General features: G+C 43.7%; 1 protein-coding gene and 1 long non-coding RNA gene across 4 annotated transcripts in view; one reads left to right on the forward strand and one right to left on the reverse strand.

Annotated features, from left to right (window-relative positions):
• Positions 1-2,590: 2,590 nt before the first annotated feature.
• LOC147000289 (uncharacterized) lies at positions 2,591-7,749 on the reverse strand. The gene is made up of 3 exons (XR_015046043.1): positions 7,504-7,749; positions 5,922-7,414; positions 2,591-3,618 (listed from the first exon to the last, which is right to left on the reverse strand). It is a non-coding gene; the product is annotated as an uncharacterized LOC147000289 (long non-coding RNA).
• Commd10 (COMM domain containing 10) overlaps positions 7,705-23,442 on the forward strand; it is a 131,386-nt gene continuing 115,648 nt past the window's right edge. Inside the window, exons 1-4 of one of the 3 annotated variants that reach the window (XM_021150690.3) lie at positions 7,705-7,807; positions 9,281-9,371; positions 12,623-12,733; positions 16,706-16,861. In XM_021150690.3, coding sequence (XP_021006349.1) covers positions 7,767-7,807; positions 9,281-9,371; positions 12,623-12,733; positions 16,706-16,861 — 399 coding nt within the window. In that variant the 5' untranslated portion in view covers positions 7,705-7,766. Of the gene's footprint in view, positions 7,811-9,280; positions 9,372-12,622; positions 12,734-16,705; positions 16,862-23,442 lie in introns of all 3 variants that reach the window. The other 2 variants (XM_085833460.1, XM_021150691.3) reach the window with 2 other exon arrangements.

Raw genomic sequence — 23,442 nt, forward strand, 5'->3', positions numbered from 1 at the left:
TACTCTACCTATTTCATGCTTTCATTGCTGATTAGCATTGAGAAAAGGGGTTAGAGTGTTTGTAGGGGTTCAGAACACTAACAAAGAAACAGAGGTGTTGATCGAAGCTCTTTGTCCCGTGGTTACAATGTAACACTTCCTCTATTTTTACATTTGCAAACTCCCTGTTTATTGTGTGGAATAATAAGGTGTAACTTTCACCCCTGTCTTACTGCTTCTGTTTACTGTTCAATCAACAGCATTGAAAGAGTAGCCCCTGGACCACTCTAGCCTCAGCCATGACCTGTATCAGCCCTGGAGACCCTTGTTCTCCAAGGATTTTCCATGATTCTTCCTTGGCTAACCATTGACTTCCAGTTCCACTCCTGTCCAAACTGGGGATACACCAGGCTTTTTATGAGCACCTTCTCTTCCCATTTCAGACACTCGGGGTGCACATGTAGCATCCAGCTTGGCTGTGGCTCTTTTCATAGCGTATCAAGCAAAGCTTTTCTCCACTACAGCTGTTAGCTTTCCTGATGGCTGCTAGTGACATTTACTAGTTTCCATTTTCTTCACCAGTTAGTGGATAAAAAGCACTCTATCACGTCTACGTGGGAAGCACCATCTAATCCCTTTCAAATGGCGTTCGTAGGTGAAAATTACTGAAGAAACCAGTCAGGTTTTCACACATCCTATGTGCGAACACCAGCCCTGTAAACGGCAGTGGCCTCTGGGAGGTGGAATTGAGGAAAGTAGGTGCAAATGAAAAATGGAGAGAGGTGAAAATTCCACATTTTTTTTTTCAACTTCCAGCTGGAGCATAGATCAGAAGGAGATCCATTTGTGTATCACAGAGTATATTTGTTCTTCATTTTAATTAAGGTTTGCATCCTGCCCTCGACCCTACCATGCATCTGATGACGGTAAGTGAACGCAGATGAGGTTTGTACTGGCAAACATAGTCTGTGGCTTTGACCCTATTCTTTTTTTCTTTTCCTTTTCTAGGCATTTAGTCTTCTTTGCACATCGACACACATTATGCAAATCCTCGGAGAGCAGGCTGTGTTCAAGCAGCCCTTATTTCTCAAGCATCTCACCCAAACAGGAATATTTATACAACCAACTCATGAGCCAAAATGCCCAGTCTAAAAACATTATGCCCTTTGGAGTCTGGGGAGAGATTCTGGACTGAACAGTGACATGTTTACAACCTACAAAAGTGTTCTTTGCTCACAGTCCCAATCGAGTCTCCCACACCTATGAGCTAACTGCCAACTACAGCTAAAACAGGGCTGCCAGCTGTGACGGAGTGTTGGTGTCGGGGGCAGGGGGCACTCAGTGTTAGGATGGAAGGAGGACATTAAAGACTGGCTTCTGAGAGATGCTCTACAGGTTTGTGTTTGTCCTCCATCTAGGATGAGCCATGTGGAGCAGGTAATGCGGATTCTGCCACACTGGTCCTTGGCTTCATGCACCTGACTAAGTTGCCGAGGGCTGTGCAGGAGGAATGACAAATGGCTTTAGAATGTGGCCACCGGCTAGCACAGCCAGGGTGGGTTTGCCTCAGACAGGCATGGCCCGGAGGGCTGCATGTTCTGAGGACTTTGTGCTCTTGTGGAGTTCTGTTCTGCTTGTTTCCCTCGAATCTCTCTTCATCTAAGAATTGTGCGGAAACTCTCAGGAGGCTTCCAGACCCTCCCTGGGCTCACAGGCCCTTTCTGGCACTCACAGTACTAAATGCTTGATCTTTTTCAGACAATGCCACTGGAGCATTCCTGGTGATTCAGTCACCGCCCTAGGAAAGGAATGGAAATATAGATTGTCAGCAATGACCATGACCCTTAGAAAACATTGGAAATTTTGGAAAAATAAAATTGTTAGTTATGCTAGGCTAAGATGTTTCTGCTATTGACTCTGATGTAGAAAATCTTAGGGAACAATTTGAAGTTCAGAAAGGTACACTTTTATTAGGTAAGCTAGGGACCCTTTCTGGTCAGGGAACAAGAACAATGGAAGCACTGGCTGATGTGATTCCCTGAGGCTGACTGGTGAAGATTGGTTTCTTATACCCATTTTTGCCCTCAGCTTCCTGATATGATTAATTAAAAATTGCTGATAAGTAGATAGGAATTCTGAGGATTTAAAATAGATATGACTGATTTTTATATAAAAGTTTAGATTTGTGATTCTTTTTTTATTTAAAGATTTTTATTTATTTTATGTATGAGTACACTGTTGCTCTCTTCAGACACACCAGAAGAGGGCATCAGATCCCATTACAGATGGTTGTGAGTCACCATGTGGTTGCTGGGAATTGAACTCAGAACCTCTGGAAGAGCAGTCAGTGCTCTTAACCAGTGAGCCATCTCTCCAGGCCCCTGGATTTGTGATTCCTTTAAGAGTCTTAATAAGATTACTTTTAAAGATAAATAATAAAATAATGAATCCTTTCTTTGTAACTGCGAATTGCTGCTTGTCAGTAAGAGAAACTGGCTGAGAAAACTCCCTTGCTTGCTCACACTTAGTTAATCTTAACAAGTTGCTAAGTTACAAATATATATGGGTTCTTGGGAATAATTTGTTTTCTTTACTGGTACTATGTAATGCTATTTCTTATAAAGGTGTTGGGGAACATACTGTTTTTTTTTTCATAGTCATTCACTTGAAGAAAAATAAAATACAGTGACATTGTAATTTTATACTGCTTGAAAGATTTTACTGGGAGGGATATATAAGGTATGGAAGAAAAAAGTTGTTGGGGCTTTGTTCCATCTACCTACCAAGCATGTGTTTATATGTATATGTGCATATGTATATATGTGTGTATGTGTGGAATGCTTAGAGCCTGCTTGTTGGAACTTTGTCCCATCTATTCAGTATGTGAATGTGTATATGTCTGTCTGTAGGTCTGTATGCATGTATGTATTTGTATGTATAAAATTATTGGAGTCAGTCTGACTTTTGCTTCAACAACTGTGTGTGTATGAATTTTCTCTCTTTCCTTTCTTAGTAGCTCCTAAGAGCTGTGCCTCACGAGGAAGGAGGAGTGTTTCCAAAGCCCTGATAGCCCACCTCCTTCCCTCAGCCTAACCCATCACAGCCTCTTCCTTTTGGTACTTTTTGCTCAGGGAGGGACATTTGTGATTCTTCCTCCTTCATTTTCCCATCAATTTCTCACTTGCAAAATTGGAGTGGTTAATGGGGACACAGAAAGTTGGGCCTGAAACAGGTTCTTAAAGAAAGAGACGGAGCCAGCCTCTGTCCACAAATCCTTCAAGAAAAATGGGGGTGGGGTGGATGGGTAGGAGACCTCTCCTAACATTAGAATCTTTTACCTATTGCCTCATAAAAACTTCTGAGGCTTTTTCCTTTTTTTTTGTAAATAAGAGGTGATGCAGATGGCCTCTGCTCCATTTTTCCAAGGTCGGCATCAATCTCTCCATTCCTCACTTTGTTTCACTGGAGCCTGTGGGTCAGTAGAAGTCCCAGAGTCCAGTGACAATATTGTTGGGGTTGTGAGCACGTGCTGATCGACTTCTGAAGACCATCACTTGCGTTTGGGGCTAGGAGGCTGAAGGCTGGATTTGGAGTGGCTCCTTGGTGTGTCCAGAGTTCATTTAGGGCTGGAGGAGATTTCTGGAAGAAATTAGCCTACTTTACTTATATTTTTATACCAAAAATATAAGTCACGCCTACTGGAGAGAGTGTGAGTGCACAAAGGGGCCCTCAGAAGAGACTTTGTAAAAGAAGGGACTCCAGACAGGACCAGGTTCATAGGAGAAGGAAAGGCAGGTTCCTAGGAAAGACAGGGGTGGGGGTAGCGGTGGGGGTGGGGGTGGGGGTGGGGGTAGGGGTGGGGGTAGTGTTATATTTCTTTTTTAACCGGAGATAGAAACTGGTTGGGCAGACATGTGTGGTGTTGCACACCTTTGATCCCAGCACTCAAAAGGCAGAGAGGCAGGTGGATTTCTGTGAGATCAAGGCCAGCCTGGTCTACAAAGTGAGTTCCAGGACAGCCAGGGCTACACAGAGAAACCCTGTCTTGAAAAACAAATGAGAAAGAAAGAAAGGGAGGAAAGAAGGAAGGGAGGAAGGGAGGAAGGGATAGAGGGAGGGAGGGATGGATGGAGGGAGGGAGGGAGAGAGGGAGGGAGGAGGAAATAAAGAAAGAAGAAACTGGTTGGAGAATTTTAGGGCAGCGATTCTGAAAGTGAGCAGTTCTGGTTCCTGTCTGTGGTTCTGTCCCGAGCAGACAGAAATGCCAGAAGTATTTGAGGTTCTCGTGTTTTGGTCTTGTCTGTATTAGGTACTTTCCTTGTTGCTGTACCAAAATGGTGGATCAAAGCAACTTAAAGAACAAAGGGTTTATTGTGGCTTCTTCCAGGGGAAGTTCATTAAGGCCAGAAAGGCATGGTGGCAGGAGCATCCTGTGGCTTAGTCACACTGTTTCTACAGTCAGGAGTGGCAGATGCTGGTGCCGAGAATGCATTCTCCTTTTCATTCAGCACAGGACCCTTGCCCAAGGAATGGCACTGCCCATGAAGGCTGGATATCCCCACCTTAATATACCTCGATCCTCACAGACACAGGGGGGGGTGGATCACAGAGGGGGGGTCATGGAGGAAGGCCAGGGCAGGGCAAAAGGCTTGTCCCTGAGGTAAGTTTAGATTCTGTCAAGTTGACAGCATTAGCCATCACACAATTGGATAACATCGCTTTGCATTTTACTTCTTTATTTCTTCTCTTCTGCTCTCATTCCCACGTCTCTGAAATTACCTCTAACAAGGCACTAGTGTGTCGGTAACAGTGCTTGTTTTCCAGAGAACTGTGGATAACACAGAATGTAGAAATGGTAGACTTGAAGTAGAAAAATGGAAAACCTGGCTGGCGAGATAGCTCAGCGGTTAAGAGCACTCACTGCTCTTCTGAAGGTCCTAGTTCAAATCCCAGCAACCACATGGTGGCTCACAACCACCCGCAGTGAGATCTGACGCCCAGTTTATCATCATTATTGTGGCGCACGCCTTTAATCCAGCACTCGGGAGGTAGAGGCAGGCGGATTTCTGAGTTCGAGGCCAGCCTGGTCTACAAAGTGAGTTCCAGGACAGCCAGGGTTATACAGAGAAACCCTGTCTCGAAAAACCAAAAAAAAAAAAAAAAAAAAAAAAAAAAAGACAGAAAAAGTGTGTGGGGGCGCTGGAGAGATGGCTCAGCTCTTCCAGAGGTCCTGAGTTCAATTCTCAGCAACCACATGATGGCTCACAACCATCTGTAATGGATCTGACGCCCTCTTCTGGTGTGTCTGAAGATAGCAGCTACATATAAATAAAATAAATCTTTTTTTTTTTTTTTTTTTTTTTTTTAAATCTTTAGGCTGGAGCAAGCAGGGACTGTGACCGGAGCAAGCAGAGGTCCTAAAAAATTCAATTCTCAACAATCACATGAAGGCTCACAACCATCTGTACAGCTACAGTGTACTCACATACAAAAAATAAATAAATAAATCTTAAAAAAAAAAAGAGATGGGAAAAACTTTGCTCCATTTAGGAGAGCTGGGTCTCTATCTATAATAGAGTAGAGGTAGTGGGCCTGCGTTCTACATCCATCCTGATGCTGGCCTGACTACTTGAGAGGGCATGAGTAAAGGGTGGCTATGGAATCCTGACTCCAGTCGGTCCCTGTGCCGCAGCAAGGGGTCACAAGTAGACAACTTGAAGGACTTTCTCATGGACATATGCACCCATACACCAAGACAGTGTGAGGACAGCCTAGGGGTGACATTACGCACAGCATCACCTCATATCAGCAAGTAATCAGTCATTTATGGAAAGAATTGGTGTGACAGACAATGTTGACTGGCAGGGACTCTCTTTGGGCAGAATTCTGGAGGTCTGTGCTTTGTATTATTTTTAGAAGAGAGTCTCTCAAAGATCACATACCTTAGTCCTCACCACAGCCCAGGGAAGCAGACATCGTCCTCTCCACATTTCTTGTCAGGCCCAGGAAGGTGTGTGAGGTTACAGAGTCCGGATTTGAGTCTCCTTTACTAAAGCTTCAGCTGTGATTTTCAAGACAGCCATGGAAGGGCTGACACTCACAAGGGATTTGAAACAATTTTAGTTAATTAGCGACTTGACTTCAGCAATGAATCAAGACACAAGGAGAGTGTTTTAAAGGCTGAGGAGAAATTGGACCCCCTCTAAAGTTATTATGCCAGGTAAGGCAATCTATGTTTGGACCACACACCCACAATTATGTAGATTCACACACAATCTTTTTCAGATATGCATAAATTGGGGAAGTGTGCAGAGTGTTGTGGAACTAAATGTATTTGTATGTGTTCAACATACTGTATAATTGACTCAATTATCCATGTGGGGATTATTCACTTTTAATTTGCAATCTGGCTTCTCTCAGTTACAGTGTTGTTCGGTTGCTCCAAGAATGCCAAACTAATTTAAATAATAATTTAAGTAAAACATAATTAGGGAGGAAAATTAAATTCGATCTTTTGCCAGCTCTTGAACCGTCTACTATTGAAATGTAACTCTAATCCCCTGGCTGTCTTCATTTTCAATGCCTTTCACTCTCGCAGGACTTGACTGCAGAGAATTTATTTCAGTAACTTCCTGTACGGTTTTCCTTATTATCTCTTTCCAATTGGACCATCTTTCTAACAGTAATCTTAAAGATAAACGAACAACCCCTGTAACATTGAGTGACTGCCCATTTATCTACAGATAGGTGCACAGGGCCAAAGCCTCTCATAGTAGTTGCTTCTAACATTACTTCCAGACTGTCTTTGACACCCCAGACAAATCGTTCTTCTATTCCACAACCTTTGCTCACTCTGTCTTCTGTGGAAACACCCTCAACTCTGCTGATGTAGGAAGCTTTCATATCTATCAACCCTATGAGCTGTAGCTCTCAGCCCTTAACACACTCCACTGTGTTCCCCCCCCCCCCCCCAGTCCCCCAAAGGCAGATGAAGATGTTTGTGAAAATGCATGGTCTCCTTTCTCTCTTGTGGGAAACAACTATACACTTTGCAGTGATTTATATCCCTTCTGTGCTATGGTGGACCCCAAAAAGAGTCTCATGGAATACTTATCCATTTTAATCGCTGATAAAAATGTAGAGAGCAGGATTTTTGGTATTTTGCCCGTTTGGATCTCCAGTGCCTGGTTCAATGCTAAGTAAACAGTAGGCACTCAATGAACCCACAGTGGAAGGAATTGGACCAATACGCCCAAGGCCAGAACTCTGCTCTGCAGAAAACTCTGGGAATGTGGACCGGGGTTGCGGTGGTGGGGGGTGGGGGGTACTCAGTAGCACAGGAGTTGGCAGCATAATCTCTTCTGATAGGGTATGCTCTTTGGCCCATTTCTCTGTCCGCAGACGCTTAGGAGTTTGCTTAAACCCTCCGCTAAACCTGAAAAAAAAAGTAAATGCATCAAGTACTACATGTGCGTAGATGCACAGCCATGTATAAACGTACATAAAATGCACACAAACACACACCTAGCCAGGGATGCAGTTATAGGAATAAAAAAATGTTATGTACAGCCTCGGTTTCACACGGTCAGAATGGTAGAAAGGAGCACCAGGACCTCTTTCTTCTTTTCCGGACCACGCACAAGCCTTCGGAAATCAAACGCACAGCAGCTCGAGGTCGTAAACCTGGCCCGGCGGCGAGACTTGGCCCTTCCGGGTTTCCGTCAGGCGCGCCGTGATTGGCTGGACTGTGCACAGCTGACAGTCGCGCGGGCGAGGGACCTTCAAGGATGGCGGCGTCCGCAGCGCTGATCCTGCCCGAGAGCCCCAGGTAGCGGTCAGGCTGAGCGCCGGACCATGCGGGGGTAACCTGTTGGGGAGGGAGCAGCGGTGTTGCCGCCGCCTGCTGCTGTAGTGCGGCCGGCCAGGCTCGGGAGTCGGAGTGGGGCTGCGGAGGGACTTCTCGGGGCGCAGAGTAGGGCGTGGGCGGGGCGTAGAGAAGGAGTGGGCGGGCGTGGGCGGGGCGTGGAGGAGGCGTGCTTCCACTCTGGAGTGATTCCTCTTGAAGCTTGCAGGGTTGGCCCCTCCTGCATCGGAGTTAGTGACGAGAGACTTTGAAGTGCAGGTAGAAGTTGCTAGATGCCACCTGAATTCTGCCCACTCTCTTGGGAAGAGACTCCCTGTTTTTAGTTATTTCAGATGATGGTGAGAAAGGCTCATTCTGGTAGGGGCGATTAACAAACAACACGCGTTTTGAAACCAAGGTCTGATAGTTCAGGCATTAGTGACTTATTTAGCTAGTTTTGGCATATTCAGTATATGCACAGTTATGCTTAAATACACAATTTGAAAATGGTTATTACAAGTGACAGGTTTTAAATGCCACTGATAGTGTTGCCATTTATATAGTTTTTATCTTTGGGGTGTGTTAGGTAAGACTGGCTGGGTCTGGTGATGTAAAGCCCAGTTGTAAAGTTTTTTTTTTTTTTTTTTTTGGAGTGTAGCGGTTCTTACCAGGTTGCTTAGGCTAGCCTCAAACTTGTGGACCCAAGATCCCCTACAACAAGCTGGCTCTATTGGCCGTCCTACCACATCTTGCTCAGATTTTGCCCATTAAAACAAAATTATTTCAGAAAAAAACTGACTCAGTCTGTGGAGGCAGAAGAAATATTCATGTATGCAGGCAGATATTGAACGTTGAACACAACACTCCTACACTGGGAAGAAGACAGTTGGTATTGTAAAGTTTTTCCTTTTTTTCCTGGATCTGACACCCACTTCTTACCTTCAAGCCCATGTCCTGGGGGAATTCCCATCACGAAGGCATATTCAGTAAGTGCACAGTTTGAAGTTGGTTATTCCAGTCGACCCAGGTTTTCAGATAACTGTGCATTCCAAATAATTATGTATTGTCTTCCCCACTTCCCTCACGGTTACTTGCCACCGTTATCCTTTCTGGTTTTGATGCAGTGCCCTCATTTGCTGCTTTCTTTCTTGCAGAGTTCTAGTGTGGATTACATGGTAGCTTGCATCCCCACTGCTAAAGCTCTGTCGCTCCCTGACAGGGTACAGACCTCCGCAAGTGATTTGCTTGGGCAGAGAAAAACTTGTCAGACATACTTCTTAACAGGAGTGCTTTGGGGAGAGGCGTCCTTGGGGGGTGCTCAATGATTGCCTGAGTGTCCTTCACATCACTTTATCTCTCTAAGAGGACACAGCTACCAGAGTAGTTGAAATAAAAACGTACAGACGGCAGTGGCAAATACAGTTAAAACTCATTCTGAAACTTTGCTTACACATTTAGCATGAAGAAAGCGGTGCCGCTGATAAATGCAATAGACACGGGGAGATTCCCACGACTTCTCAGCCGGATTCTTCAAAAGCTCCACTTGAAGGTTTGCATTTCTGTGTTCCTGTGGCTTGTGACCCCTCTGATTCCCTGGGACATTATGCTAGTATATGGAGAATTGTGAGAAATAGTGTCCACTGGTGGATTCTTGGGAACTCTAGATCTGTGGAAGTTTGATGCTGTTGTCTGGTCAGAAGCTTAGAAGACTTTGTATTCTCTAATTAAAAAAAAAAAAAATGGAGCTTTGTAGAATGTTTTGCCTGCGAATATTTGGGTCATACACTGGAGGGTTTGACTTGGGAATTGCTTTACCTTGGTATATAAAGCTCTATGGAACATGCTTTAGGGAAATGCTGGTTTCAGTCTTCCTGGTAATGGTAGTTCAGGCTGGAGAGATGGTGAAGAGCACATACCGAAGCCAGGCAGTTCTGGTGCATGCCTTTTTTTTTTTTTTTTTTTTTCTTTTTGGTTTTTCGAGACAGGGTTTCTCTGTATAGCCCTGACTGTCCTGGAACTCACTTTGTAGACCAGGCTGACCTCAAACTCAGAAATCCGCCTGCCTCTGCCTCCCAAGTGCTGGCATTAAAGGTGTGCGCCACCACGCCCGGTTTTCTGGTGCACGCCTTTAATCTCAGCACTTGGGAGGCAGAGGCAGGTGGATCTCAGAGTTTGAGGCCAGCCTGGTCCAGGACAGCCAGGGCTACACAGAGAAACCCTGTCTCGAACCCCCATTCTTCCCTGCCAAAAAAGAGCACATACTAGTCTTGCAAAGGACTTGTGTTTGGTTTCCAGCACCCACCTAATGGCTCTTAACTACCTATAACTCCAGTTCTAGGGATCTGATACTTTCTTCCAGCTTTCTTGAGTTCTTATATGCATATAGTATATATAAACTTAAGCAGGCACATATGCATACATATATAAATAATCAATACATCTTAAAAATAATTCGGTCAGTATTTCTTCTCACACAGGATTCAATATCTGATTTTTCTTCTTGCTTTTATTTCAAGTGTTTGTGTGGATGCTTGGTAATGAATTAATTCATTATTTGGCAGCCAGTTTAACTTAATGTTCTTTATTGGGTTATAAAACTGCAATGACAGTGTTTATGGAGCACATACTGAGTATTCTGCATGTTTCTAGGCGCAAACATTCAGTTATATCCAAGACCCTTATCTTCCCTTTCTTTATTGGCCAGGAGACAGCTCCAGACCCATGGTCTTTTCCCCCTGAATTGTCTCTCAAATCCAAATTCTCCACATCGTCTTATTTCAGATCCTCTTGTTTCCTGGCTATAGACTAGTGTCTGTTGCTCACCATCCTTTGGTTTTGACCTTTTTTTTTTTTTTTACATTTATGTATTTTTATTTTAAAAAAAATGTGTCTGAGTGTTTTGTTGCATGTATGTATGTGCACCATGTGTTTTCTCGGTGCCCCTGGAGGCCAGAAGAGTGCACTGAATCCCCTGGAGCTAGAGTTAGAGATGGTTGTGAACCTGCCTTACGGGTTCATCTCTTTTGCAAGAGCAGCAAGAACTCTTAACCACTAAGCCATCTTTCCAGCCCCCTGCTTGATCATTAGGAAATGATAGCATTACAGTAATGTTTCTAAATGTTTTTTCTCTTTTTAAAGTGTTGATCATATTTCCACAGCATGTAGAGACATCAGTGACTGTCCCTTACCACATGGAGAAAACTTTAGGATCCTTAACACTGTGTGAGAGCCATTAGACAATGACAGTGGTCTCCGGCCTCCCTCCTTTGCACTTGCAATGTCACTGGACGGTGCACGCTTACTACGCTATGCTAGGCCCTTCTCAACTCTGCGTTGTGCATGTGTTCTTGTCCTTGCTTCCGAATGCTTCCCTGAAGGGATATCACCGAGTTGTAAGGATGCTGTGGCCCCACTCTCAAGCTCAGTGTAATTCTCTCCTCTGTGCCTCCAGAACATTTGTTCCTCAGCTCATATTAGCACTGCCCTGTAAGCACATATTTCACAATCAGAAAACGACCAAATCCCTGACCTCCCTCACCAGTCTTTCTGTCTGTTGCCTTGAGACCCGTGCCTTCCTCATCTGTAGAGTTCCCTTCCCTGATACACTGCTCAGTATACACTTGGTATGCAATGCCCACTCTTGGAGTTAATTCTTTTCTTTTACGTGAAAAATACAAAGCAACATAGGACCCCCAAGTTCCTGCCTACGGTAAATTTGTGACGTAGATGATGAGTCAGGAGGAGTAACAGTTCTAGGCACAGTCTGTGGCATGTCTCATCTTGCAGGTCAGCAGTCTGCATTGGGAAAAGCTGAGGGAAGTCGCAGACTTCTGTTGCTGAGAACTTAGAAACATGTTTGTGGCTTCTGACCTTCAAAAATAGTGGTTCTAACTCATCTAATGAAGAACCCTGTGTTTGACCCCATAGGAGAGATTTTAGGCCACCACATGAAACCCGTGGATGTAACTGCTGTGGGCCTCACTCTGTAGAGCCAGCTGTTTGGGTTCTTGACCCGGCATTTGAGAAAGAGCAAGACAGACTAGTGGAGGTCAGGTGGGGAGTGTTGGTGCCACTGTGATGGTCTGAGTAGGCAGTTTCAAGAAGTGACTGCTAATTTTGAGATGGAATGAGGAATTAAGAAAACCGTATGTCCGGGGCCTAGCAAACACATAAGTGGATGCTCACAGTCAGCTATTGGATGGATCACAGGGCCCCCAATGGAGGAGCTAGAGAAAGAACCCAAGGAGCTAAAGGGATCTGCAACCCTATAGGTGGAACAACATTATGAACTAACCAGTACCCCAGAGCTCTTGACTCTAGCTGCATATGTATCAAAAGATGGCCTAGTCGGCCATCACTGGAAAGAGAGGCCCATTGGACTTGCAAACTTTATATGCCCCAGTACAGGGGAACGCCAGGGCCAAAAAGTGGGAGTGGGTGGGTAGGGGAGTGGGGGGGGGGGTGTATTGGGGACTTTTTGGAGAGCATTGGAAATGTAAATGAGGAAAATACCTAATTAAAAAAAAAGGAAAAAAAAAAAAAAAAGAAAACCATATGTAAACCAGGAATATAAAGTATAGGTGTCTAAGATGGTGTAAAATTTGAGCAAAAAGCCACCCATTCCTCAGCCCAGCGTCCCCACAGAAGGATTGTTTAATTTCTTACAGTTGTCTGGAATGCACGTCATAATGTAGAGTATAAGCACACCACTTTCCTTTCACGGCGGCCTTCCCTTTTCCTACATGAGGAAGGGGGTCTTCTGAGCGTGTGCTCTGTGCTGACCGAGTGCTGTGTTTGTAGGCCGAGAGCAGTTTCAGTGAAGAAGAGGAAGAAAAACTTCAGGCTGCATTCTCTCTAGAGAAACAAGAACTTCACCTGGTTCTGGAGACAATATCATTTGTTTTGGAACAGGTATTTTTATTGCCTCAAATTTCCTGTTGACTTCATATTTTCATGACTTTAATATCTGTGGCTTTCTCTATATCTATATATCTATATAAGATGAAATGTAGCAGAATATTTTAATCAAGAGTTTCAATATACTGAACCATTTTAGAATGCCTGGCTTCTTTCCATAGCACTTCATTCTGCAAAAGTAACTGATATAGTAGTAGTTAAAGATGTCCCACTCAATTGGGCCTTCCTCTGGTTTTAACTCTTTGTTTCTTGGCATGATTGGAAAAGTGAACACTTTCCCTTTAGGAAGTTGAGCAGGTGATAGGGTGGCATGCACTTGATCAGGATGATTCAGAAAAGAAACAATGGCATTTTTGTTTTTTTTAACTCTTGAGTTTCCTTCCTATACCATTTCTTCTCAGATTCATTCCACGATTTTCATGCCCATAAGTCCTATCACTGCAGCCCACATTGCTTGGATTTCCTTCCCTTATTTGCGTGCTTTGGTCATTCCAGTAGGGCATGTTGGTCGTCTTTCATTATTTCACACACATCAGCTTGTTTCCATCACTAGGACCTGGAATGTATCATGGGCCAGAATCTTATTTATTTATTTATTTATTTATTACCACTTTTATAAGCTTAGCTTAACATAGCTGAGCTTAAAATAATATTTTAGAAAATGCCTATCAGTTTATTAAATAGGATACTTGTAAAATGAAAGATTCAACAGTACTGTGGTTTCATGGGCCTTGTAGAGAACAGATACCATTAGGACAAGCTGTCAGGCAGCTGCTGCCACCTTATGGAGGCTATAGATGGAATTTGTTACCACGAGAGAATACCTGAAGGAACAGCTTTAGAAAGGATTTATTTTGTCTTACAGTTTGATTCCAGGGAGGAGGGATGAGAAGATGTGGGAGCAGCTCCTGTCCGTGATGCAGGAGTTTAAGCCATTCCACTCATATTTCTGCAGATCAGGAAGTGCAGAGCTTGCCCTGCAGTTGGAACTGGGCTCTAACGAATATGGCCTGCTCTCCAGTGATCCAGCAGGACCCATTTCCTCTCCATAGCCTCTCCAAACAGCCACTAGCTAGGGATTAAGCCTTTAAACACACTAGCCTATTGGGGAACACTTCATACTGAAACCATAACATTCTACCCTTTGCCTCCACATTCTCTTTGCATCTCATAATGAAATAAGAATTTAGTCTAGCCGGGCAGTGGTGGCACACACCTTTAATCCCAGCACTTGGGAGGTAGAGGCAGGCGGATTTCTGAGTTCGAGGCCAGCCTGGTCTACAGAGTGAGTTCCAGGACAGCCAGGGCTACACAGAGAAACCCTGTCTCGAAAAATCAAAAAAAAAAAAAAAAAAAAAAATTAGTCTAAATTCAGACTTCTCCATAGCTTTAAGTTCTACGCTTTTCAAAGGTCCAAAGACCAAACCCTTTCGGAAACTCAGAGCAGTTTTTTAGCTATGAACTCTTGTAAAACAAGCAAACAAACAAACAAACAGTTCCCATTTAAAAAGGTGACATGCCATGGAGAGATCAGCACACATCAGGGAAAGTCAGGTTTTGCAGTTTTGTGCCTAGCATCTGGAGCTAACATGGCATGATGTGGATCCCAGTGGGCTTAGGCGGCCCTGTGGCACAATGGATTTCTGTCTTGGCCTGGCTTCACTTGGCACCTGCAGCTTTTCTCAGTGGATGCCATGCATTTCTGGTATTCAAATGCTGCTGTCTCTGTTGCACCTTTGGGTTCATCTTTGCAACTACGTGAACAACCTAGTCAAGCACTCCATTCAGGGATTCTCACCACTATACACGGTCTGACCTCATTAGTTTTCTGTTACCTGCAAGTCGCCATAATGCTATAACTCCTGCATTCTGCTTAGCTACAGAACCTGCAGTGTATGAATGCTGCTCTCAGTTTCTCCTGCAGGGTTGAGATGTAGCTGAGCACCCGTTTATCATAGCTGCAGCATCATTTGTGTGGGAGAGCAGTAACCCAGGCAACCATTTTCCAGCTGTTAGCCCTGGAACTGTGTCTGTGTAGGCACTCTGTGTGTTTTCTGCCCTAGAGGCTTCAGGGGGTAGCATCTTGTTCCAAGTGCTTCATTCCTATTGTTCCAATGGGAAGTGTAAAGTGCCAGGCTTTCTTCCTTAGTCTCATTCCTCACCTTAGCAATCAGTACCTCTGTGCCTGCATCCACTGTGCCTGCCCTGTCTTTAGTTCTGTGTTCCAGTTTATTTCTTTTCATTTTTAAATCTCTTTTCTTTTTACCTTCCAAAACCTGGTTAAAAGCAGTGAGCAGTAACCATGCTACAGACTGTGTACTGCCTTGACATTTCCTCCACCAAACACATTATCCTTTATCTTTTATGTTTATGGGTCTGTCTGGATACTGTCTGCATCTGTCTGTGTACCTTGTGTGTGTCTGGTGCCCTCAGAGTCCAGAAAAGGGTATGGAGCTAGAGTTATAGACAGTTGGGAGCTGCCACGTGGGTGGTGGGAACTGAATCTAGGTCCTCTGGAAGAGCAGCCAGTGCTCATAAACTGCCGAGCCCTCTCTTCAGCCCCCAGTCCATTATTTTTTAATTTGGTCTCACTCAAAATTTCAGGACACGTGAAGAGTGTAGTCACACAGTTTGTCAGAATGTCACATGAATGACTTCTTATTCCATTTCTGATCATCCTTATTCCTCTCTGAAACCTCTTGAGCGTCATCTTGCCTGTCAGCATTAATATCAGAGTCAGCATCATGTTCTCCCTAGAGCATTCTGGATCTCTTCTAGCCTGTGGTTATAGTTCTCTCATATGCTAATTACAAAGGCCTATAATCCCCATGGTCAGGTTTATCACAGGAACAGCCACACTCCATATACCATTTTTCTGTTATTTGTTGTTATTGTAACCAATCACATGACCCACAGTAGGAAAGGTTTATTTTGGCTGATGAGATTTTAAGGGGCACAGTACATTCTGCAAAGCGTGGAGATGGGAATGACTTGTGACTGGGGCGATGGGAGCATGCAGCTACTGGTTATATTGCATCAACAGTTAGGAAGCAGAGAGCTCAGGCCTAATTAGGGGCAGGCTGTGACCCATAATGCCCTGCTCTAGATAGGCCGTGTGTTAAAAGGTTCTATATCTTCCAAAGAGAGTGCCGCCAGCTGGGACTTAGTGCTCATGCTTATGAACCTGGGAAGGACACTTCACATTCAGACCTTAATGTGGAGCCTAACGATGGCTGTGCTTAAGCTCGGTGAACCTTCAGTAGAGAAAACGATAGTTGAAGAGAACAGCACAGGGGATTGTGGGAAAGTTGTTCTCAACTTGGGTAGGGAACAGAACAGATACATTGTTAAAATTATTTAACTTTTTTATTATGTGTAACTTCAGTTGGTTAGATAAAAGGTAGTTTTAAGGATTCCTTGGGAAAAGTTTGTTTGCTGAGACCATTGTAAACTTCAAAGTAATTAAATGAAATGAATGGAATGAAACTTTCCTAAGTAGTTTTGGTGTTATTTAAACCACAGGCAAAATGAAGCATTTGGCCTGAACAAGTTAGGCCTACTGACTATGAACTTTAGCTGCTGGCTTCGTATATTAATAGAACTGGTGAAAATGCGTGCGAGAGTTCCCTGAAGTCTTTTTGGTTTAAATAGTTTTAGTGCTGAGGCTGGAGATATAGATAGCTCAGCAGTTAAGAGCACTTACTGCTCTTGCAGAGAAGTGAGATTCAGCTTCCAGCATCTGCTTCGGGCTGCTTAAAAGCACTGTAATGTGCTAGCATCAGGAATGCAATGCCCCTGGCCTTCATGGGCCCATAACTTACACTCATGTACTCTCACTCGCAAGTAAGCAGACAGACAGACAGACAGACACACACACACTACTTAGTTTGCTTTAAATATGCATGTATTGCTGTAGTCAAGTCTCCATGTGACCTGAGGGTGTGCGTCCTTCCCTGTCTTTGGCAGGCAGTGTATCACAACGTGAAGCCAGCAGCACTGCAGCAGCAATTAGAGACGATTCATCTTACGAAAGACAAAGCGGAAGCCTTTGCCAGTGCTTGGTCGGCTATGGGTCAGGAGACAGTTGAGAAGTTCCGCCAGAGGATCCTGGGCCCTCACAAGGTACAGGACATGCTGTCCCAAACATCTTTCTCAAAAACATTATAGCACCCAGTCTTACAAATGATAATATTTTTGTTAAGAGGTAAAATAAGGTGAAAAGTCAAGTTGAATATTCCCGTTGAGTCTTTTCTATATATTAATATTTGTTACCACAACATGATTTAATTTTGACTGTTTAAAATATGCCTCTGTAATTCAAGAGTAGGAATGAGGCAGTAGTACCCTTATGCCCTGTTTCAGTGATCTCTTTGTACTCCTGGGTGAGACTTACTGTTACACGTAATTCTTGCTTGGTTTTGTGGATGCATTCCTGCCTAGCAGAGCCCCTTGCACTGTGGGTGCTTACCACGTGCCAGTGCCCATAGAGCAAGCACCGGCAGAGCAGTAAGTCAGCTTCACAAGGCGCTCTGCTGACCGGGTCTCACAGAGCAGGCATGGTCTCACAGAGTAGGCATGGTCAGGCAGACGGTGCCTTTCCCAGCACAGTCTCTGTGTTACTTTGATCTTCTGATGTGCAAACAGTTTTGTGTTCCCGGGGTAAATCTTGTGCGTCATCCTTTTAATATGTCGCTGGTTTGATTTGCTGATATCTGGCTAAAGGTTTTGCCCTCCTATTTATGGTACATCCGGGCTCTCGAGCTGGGAGCAGCTCCTTTGCCTCCAGGAGCATCTCTGAAGGATCATTGGTGTTGCTCAGCGTTAGCAGGAATACGCTGGGTTCAGCAGTTCCACACTGTGCAGCACTTAGGATTGCCAGGGGATTTTTTTTTTATTATTAAATTAAAACTGTTGCATTAGGTTTGCAGTGCTAGCTTGTGTTTTTAGCTTACTTTCCCTCAGTACACAGTTTTGATATTGTTTTTATGTACTTGTGCATATGTATCCTGTGGTAAAGTGTCTGGATATTTTGCTTAACTGTACTCCATACTAGATAAGACAGATATAGCTTTCACTGTATTCCAGGCATATATCCTATAGAAGTGCATTTTTTAATTTTTTCAGTTATACTGTATGGAGGGTGCTTGCTTGCCTTCCTTTAGGTTGGAATTGAATTCCAATTGAAGTTCTAATTCTTGATGTGATGCTCTGTGCGATCTGTGATTGGACAGTGTCTCTGCCGGTCTGTAGCTGCCTTTCTTTTTTCCACAATGGCCTGCTCCACACAGCTCACACTTTAATTATGTTGGTGCCCCATGTATCCTATGTTGGTACTCCGTGTATCCTTTGGTCTGTTCTTGAGACCATGCCTAGTTTTGTGCCTAGGAGTTTATAGACAGCTGAGTATTGAAATGGTTGCTCTTCTGTTCCTCGTCAGTGTTTTATACAGTGTTGACCTTTGCATGTAAGTCTGAGATCCATTTTGAACGACGACGCTTTGGTAAGGTGCACAGTGCAGGCTGAGGTCCATGGTTTTCTGTTCATCGTGCCAAGTGCCAGTATTGTCACCACAGTTGCTATGGACATTTATCCTTTTGTCTCCACATTATCCCTACCCTTTGTCAAAGTCCTTTGACCTTTTTGTCTATCCTAGCATTCCTCCGCCTTAATTGCTGGAGCTTTGTAATAAGAAGGCCAGGCGTGGCTCAAGCCTTTAATCACAAGGCTCAGGAGGCAGAGACATTTGGATCTCTGTGAATTTGAGGCTGGCCTGATCTACGTAGTAGTGAATTCCAGGATATACATAGAGAGTGACCTGCACACACCTACACAAATACCCACCCACACCCACACCCACACAAACACCCACACACCTTCCCACACACAACCAATGAGTGTGAGTGGATCTGGAGAGATTGCTTACAGTAAAGAGTGCTTGCTGCAAAGGACCCAGGTTCTACTTTCAGTAGTCATGCCAGGTAGTTCACAGAAGCCTTTAACTTCAGCCCCCTGGAATGACATTCCTCTGCCTGCCTCTGTAGGCCCCTACACACACACACACACACACACACACAATCAGAAATTAGTCTGAGCTTTATGGCTTTGTACTCACTTTCATGTTTTTTTCGGATGTTCTAGTTTCTTACACTTACATATACATTTGGGAAATTGACTTTTGTTATCTGCAAATAGTACTGCTGGCGTATTGATTAAGATTATGTTTGATTTAATGACGAGTTGGTGCAGGAATAAATTCTTAGCAGTATGGTATAAATTTTTCCACTTATTAATCTTTTCTTTGATTTCTTTTGGCAGTGTTCTTTATTTTTATCACAGAGCCTGTGCATATTTTGTTATTTTATAGCTAAGTATTTTATTCTGTTTTTAAAGCTGTTATAAATATGCTATTTTTAAAACATTGGTTCTGATTGTTTATTGTTAGATACTAGAAATAGTTCAATTAATTCTTCAGAAACACTGTTTTTGTGATAATGGTGATTGAGCCCAAGGCCTCGTGAATGTGAGCAGTGTCTCCAAGACATGACTTCTTTATGTATAATGACCTGCCCTGTGGTAAGTGTGGTAATCACTAATTAGGGATAGGAGCTTTTTAAAAATAGATTTCTTTCAATTATTTTCAGATACATTTTTGCATAGATATTTTCAGTATTGGTGAATAGAGACTTTTCCCCACAGTCTACACAGGTTCCCCACTGTTTTGTTTTTATGTGATCCATATGCATGTTTGTGTGTGTGTGTGTGTGTGTGAATGGCAGAGGGTCATGTTGGGTGTTTCCCTCAATCTCTCCCCACCCCACTCCTGACACCTTTTGTTTTGGGAGGCGTCTCTCTGTAGGACCTGGAACTCACTGATTCAAGTAGACTGGGATGGCCTGTGAGCCCCTGTGCTGGCCTGTCTCTGTCTTGCTGCTGTGGAAGTTACAGATGTACCCATTGTCTCCATGGATGCTGGGCATCTGTACTGGGTCTTCATGCTAGCTTAGCAATCCCTTTACTGACTCGGTCATCTCCCCAGCCCTCCTTTGCCTTATTTTCTTGTCTTCTTGATTGACGTGTTCCCAGTTTGGGGAGAAAACACTGTCTCACACTAAATATTACCCCCCAGTGTCTAGCAAATGTTCCCTGTGGTTTCCAGCTGAGTTCTCCTCCTTGTCTGGCCGTCCTTCTGTCCTCTGAGTTTTTCCTGGCTCTTCATCCTTTCCGTTTCTTTGTTTTCTTCCCTCCTGTGCATATTTTAGTCTTCCATTTTGTTTCCTTGAACTTTATTCTTTTAAACATCTCTATTTGGAAAATCTTCTCCATATTATTCTAGTTTTGCTTGTGATTTCCTTCCGAGTTGCAGCGTCTGCTTCCGGTACATCCAGCCAGGCAGGTCTGTGCCGTTTGCCTGTGTGAGGCTCTAGCTGGGAGGTAGTCCTCAGTGTTGCTGAGCAGCTACCTTCAGAAGGAGCCTTCTTCTCTCCTCCTAGGAAGTGATAAGTTTAGATGCTGCTTAAGAATCAAAATAGCCAGTTGCAGTTAGGAAATATGCAAAATGGAAAAAAGAAACTTGAGAGCTGGGTATTGTGACCTGTGTTATCCTACCAGCTTGGGAGTCTGAGGGAGGAGGGTCACAAGTTGAGGACATCCAGGACATGGAAGTAATATAATAAAACCGCCTCTGAGAGAATAAAGTTGGGAAGCCTGGAAGAAACTGGAAAGAGCTGATTGTGTCTTGTCATCGTGTATGTGTATATATATGTACCATGTGTAGGACTGGTGTCAGCAGAGGCCAGAAGAGGGCGTTGGAGAACCTGGAACATGAGTTACAGTTGTTTTTGAGTCTTTATATGGGTGTGAAGTGCTGAACCACTGAGCCTTCTCTTCAGTCCCCAAGTTATCTTTTTAATGATTGAATAATATTCCACTGTGATTCTATAGTCTTACTCATTCATCCGCTAGAAGACACTTAGGTTGTTAGTGTGTCTTGGCATTGTGAACAGTGCTGCAGTGGACATGGGCATGCAGGTGTCTTCAAGATGCTAGCTTCATTTCTTTTGGATATTTACTTAGCTGGGATCCCTGGTACATATGGTAGTTCTATTTTCAAGTCGCTTTTGCCTTTACTAAATTTGTCTTTGACAGTTCCGTATGTGTGCATACTGCATAGTGACCGTTCTTCGTCACATCTTCCCTTGTTTGCCTACTGTCCTCAGATTCTCCTGCCTTCCCACAGAGCTGTCCTTACGTACATACCTCTACATTACCTATACATTTTGCTTTGTGAGCCGCTGAGTTTCACCAGAGCTGTCTGTGTGGCTGTGGGTTTGGATCTTTCTTCTGGAGGTTGGTGGGTTCAGTAGTGGCTACCGGGCTGATAACAGTGACTCCAGCTCCCAGAATCCATCAGTGGCAGTTTTCAGTGTTGAGGCACACCCCTGCTGTTTTCAGTAATGGATGAACCAATGTACATTTGTAGTGTCAGCATGAGGGGTCCCTTCTGTCTGTTCTCTTGCCAGCTGTTGTCTTCTCTTTTTAATTTTAAATCTTCATTTATTTTATGTGTTATGGGTGTTTTCCCTGGATGTATGTTTGTGTACTAATTGTGTGCCTGGTACCTACAGGAGTCCAGAAGAGGGTGTCAGATCCCCATTTGACTGGAGTTACAGATGGTTGTGGGTGGTGACAATCCAACTGGGGTCCTGTGGGAGAACAGCTAGTCTTTCTAACCACTGAGCTGTCTCTCCTGCCCCTCTTGTCTTCTTGATAACAGCTGTGGTGGTTTGAATAGGTTTGGCCCTCATAGTCTCATGTGTTTGAATGCTTGGCCCATAGGGAAGTATGGCCTTGTTAGAGTAGGAAGTGTGTCACTGTGGGGGTGGGCTTTGAGGTCTCCTATGCTTAAGCTCCACCCAGTATAGAATTCCAGTCTCTTGGCTGCCTGCGGAAGACAGTTTCAGTTTCCTCTTGGCTGTCTTCCTATCAAGATGTAGAATCCTTGGTTTATCCAGCACCAAGTCTGCCTGTAGGCTGCCACGCTTCCTACCATGATAATAATGGACTGAACGTCTGGAACTGTCAGCCAGCCCCAGTTAAATGCTGTCCTTTATAAGAGTTGCCGTGGTCATAGTGTCTCTTCATAGCAATGCAGCCCTCACTAAGACAACAGCTTTCTAACATTTTGAGGTGACACTCCTCCCTGGTTTAGTTTCACATATTCTTGGTATGGAACTCACTTTGTAGACCAAGCTGGCCTCGAACTCAGAAATCTGCCTGCCTCTGCCTCCCTAGTGCTGGGATTAAAGGCGTGTGCCACCACGTCTGGCTTTTTTTTTTTTTTTTTTTTAATTCTCCATTTTTAATTGTTTTGTTAAGATTTATTTTTATTTTTAAACTTGGTGTTCGTGTGTGTGTGTGTGTGTGTGTGTGTGTGTGTGTGTGTGTGTGCCTGTGCCTGTGCACTTGAGTGTCAAAGCCAGAGGGGGCCAGAAGAGGGTGTCCGGTGTCCTGGAGCTGGAGTGATGGGTGCTTTGAGCAGTTTGATGTGGATATTGGAAACCCAACTCAGGTCCTCTGGAAAAGCAGCGAGTGCTCTCAGCAGCTGAGTCATGTCTCCAGCTGCTGAGTCATGTCTCCAGCCCAGCTCCACCCATTTAAAAAACTGGATTGTTTTTTGTACATCCTTGTTTGGATTCTTTTATTTATTTATTTTTGAATACTTATTAGATAATATGATGTTTTTCTGTTTTGCACCTTGCTGTTCAAGGACTTTGAGTTTAGCACAGTCACAGTTACTTTTTTTAATCTGTGACTTTCGCCTTTGGTTTTATATCCTAAGCTCTACCGCCAGAGCATTGCAGAAAAGCTCTTCCCAGGTAACATTCATGATACCCGGTATTTAAGTATCTAAATGACTTAGAATGAATTTTTGCATATGCTGTAAGAGCCCAGTTTGTGTTCTTATGCATAGCCAGCTTCCAGCAGCATTTGATAAGAAGCCTGCATCTTCCCATTGTGTGAGTTTGGTGTCCCTCTCAGAGGTAAATTGAGAAGTAGTTGAAAGGTATAGTGGAAAACAGCTCTTTCTGTCTTTAGTATTTGGGTCTGGGAGGTTGGCTAGAGTACTGAGAAACCATCATAATCGCCTTTTCCAGCGCTTTACTGCGGGGAGTTTTCAGTTCTGTCTCTTCACTTTTCAAAGCACTGTCTTAATCTCCTGGAGACGGACATTGTGCTGCACATCCGGCTTTGCATCCTTATCAGAGCTGTCTGTCAGCAGGGCTTTTGGACATTGTCCCAATGCTATGTGATCATGATACTTCGGTATAAACCACAGGAAATGAGCATTATTCTTAATTGTATTCATTACATTTTTATTTAGAATTCCTTAATATATTCGAACCATATTAAAAGTAAAAACTGTTGTGTCAAATGTTTTTGCCAGTAATAACTTTGTTTCTGAAACTTTTCTTTTTGAGGCATTGCTCTTAAATTGTGTTTTTGTATGTTTTTTTCTAAAATACCTTTAAAAAGGCAATGGAGAATGTCTGGAAAGCCAATCATGACCCTTCCTAAAGTAGCTTGTGCATTGATTTCTCTTTTTAAGAGGATTTATGTATTGAGAGTTTTTAAGTTTAACCCGTTTGTTTTGAAAGTTCACAGTGTGTTCAATGTGATTTTCCTTTTGTCAAGCACAGCTTCCT

The sequence above is a fragment of the Mus caroli genome, unplaced genomic scaffold, assembly GCF_978045245.1.
Source record: "Mus caroli unplaced genomic scaffold, Mus_caroli_1 scaffold_19, whole genome shotgun sequence".
Lineage (NCBI taxonomy): Eukaryota > Metazoa > Chordata > Mammalia > Rodentia > Muridae > Mus > Mus caroli.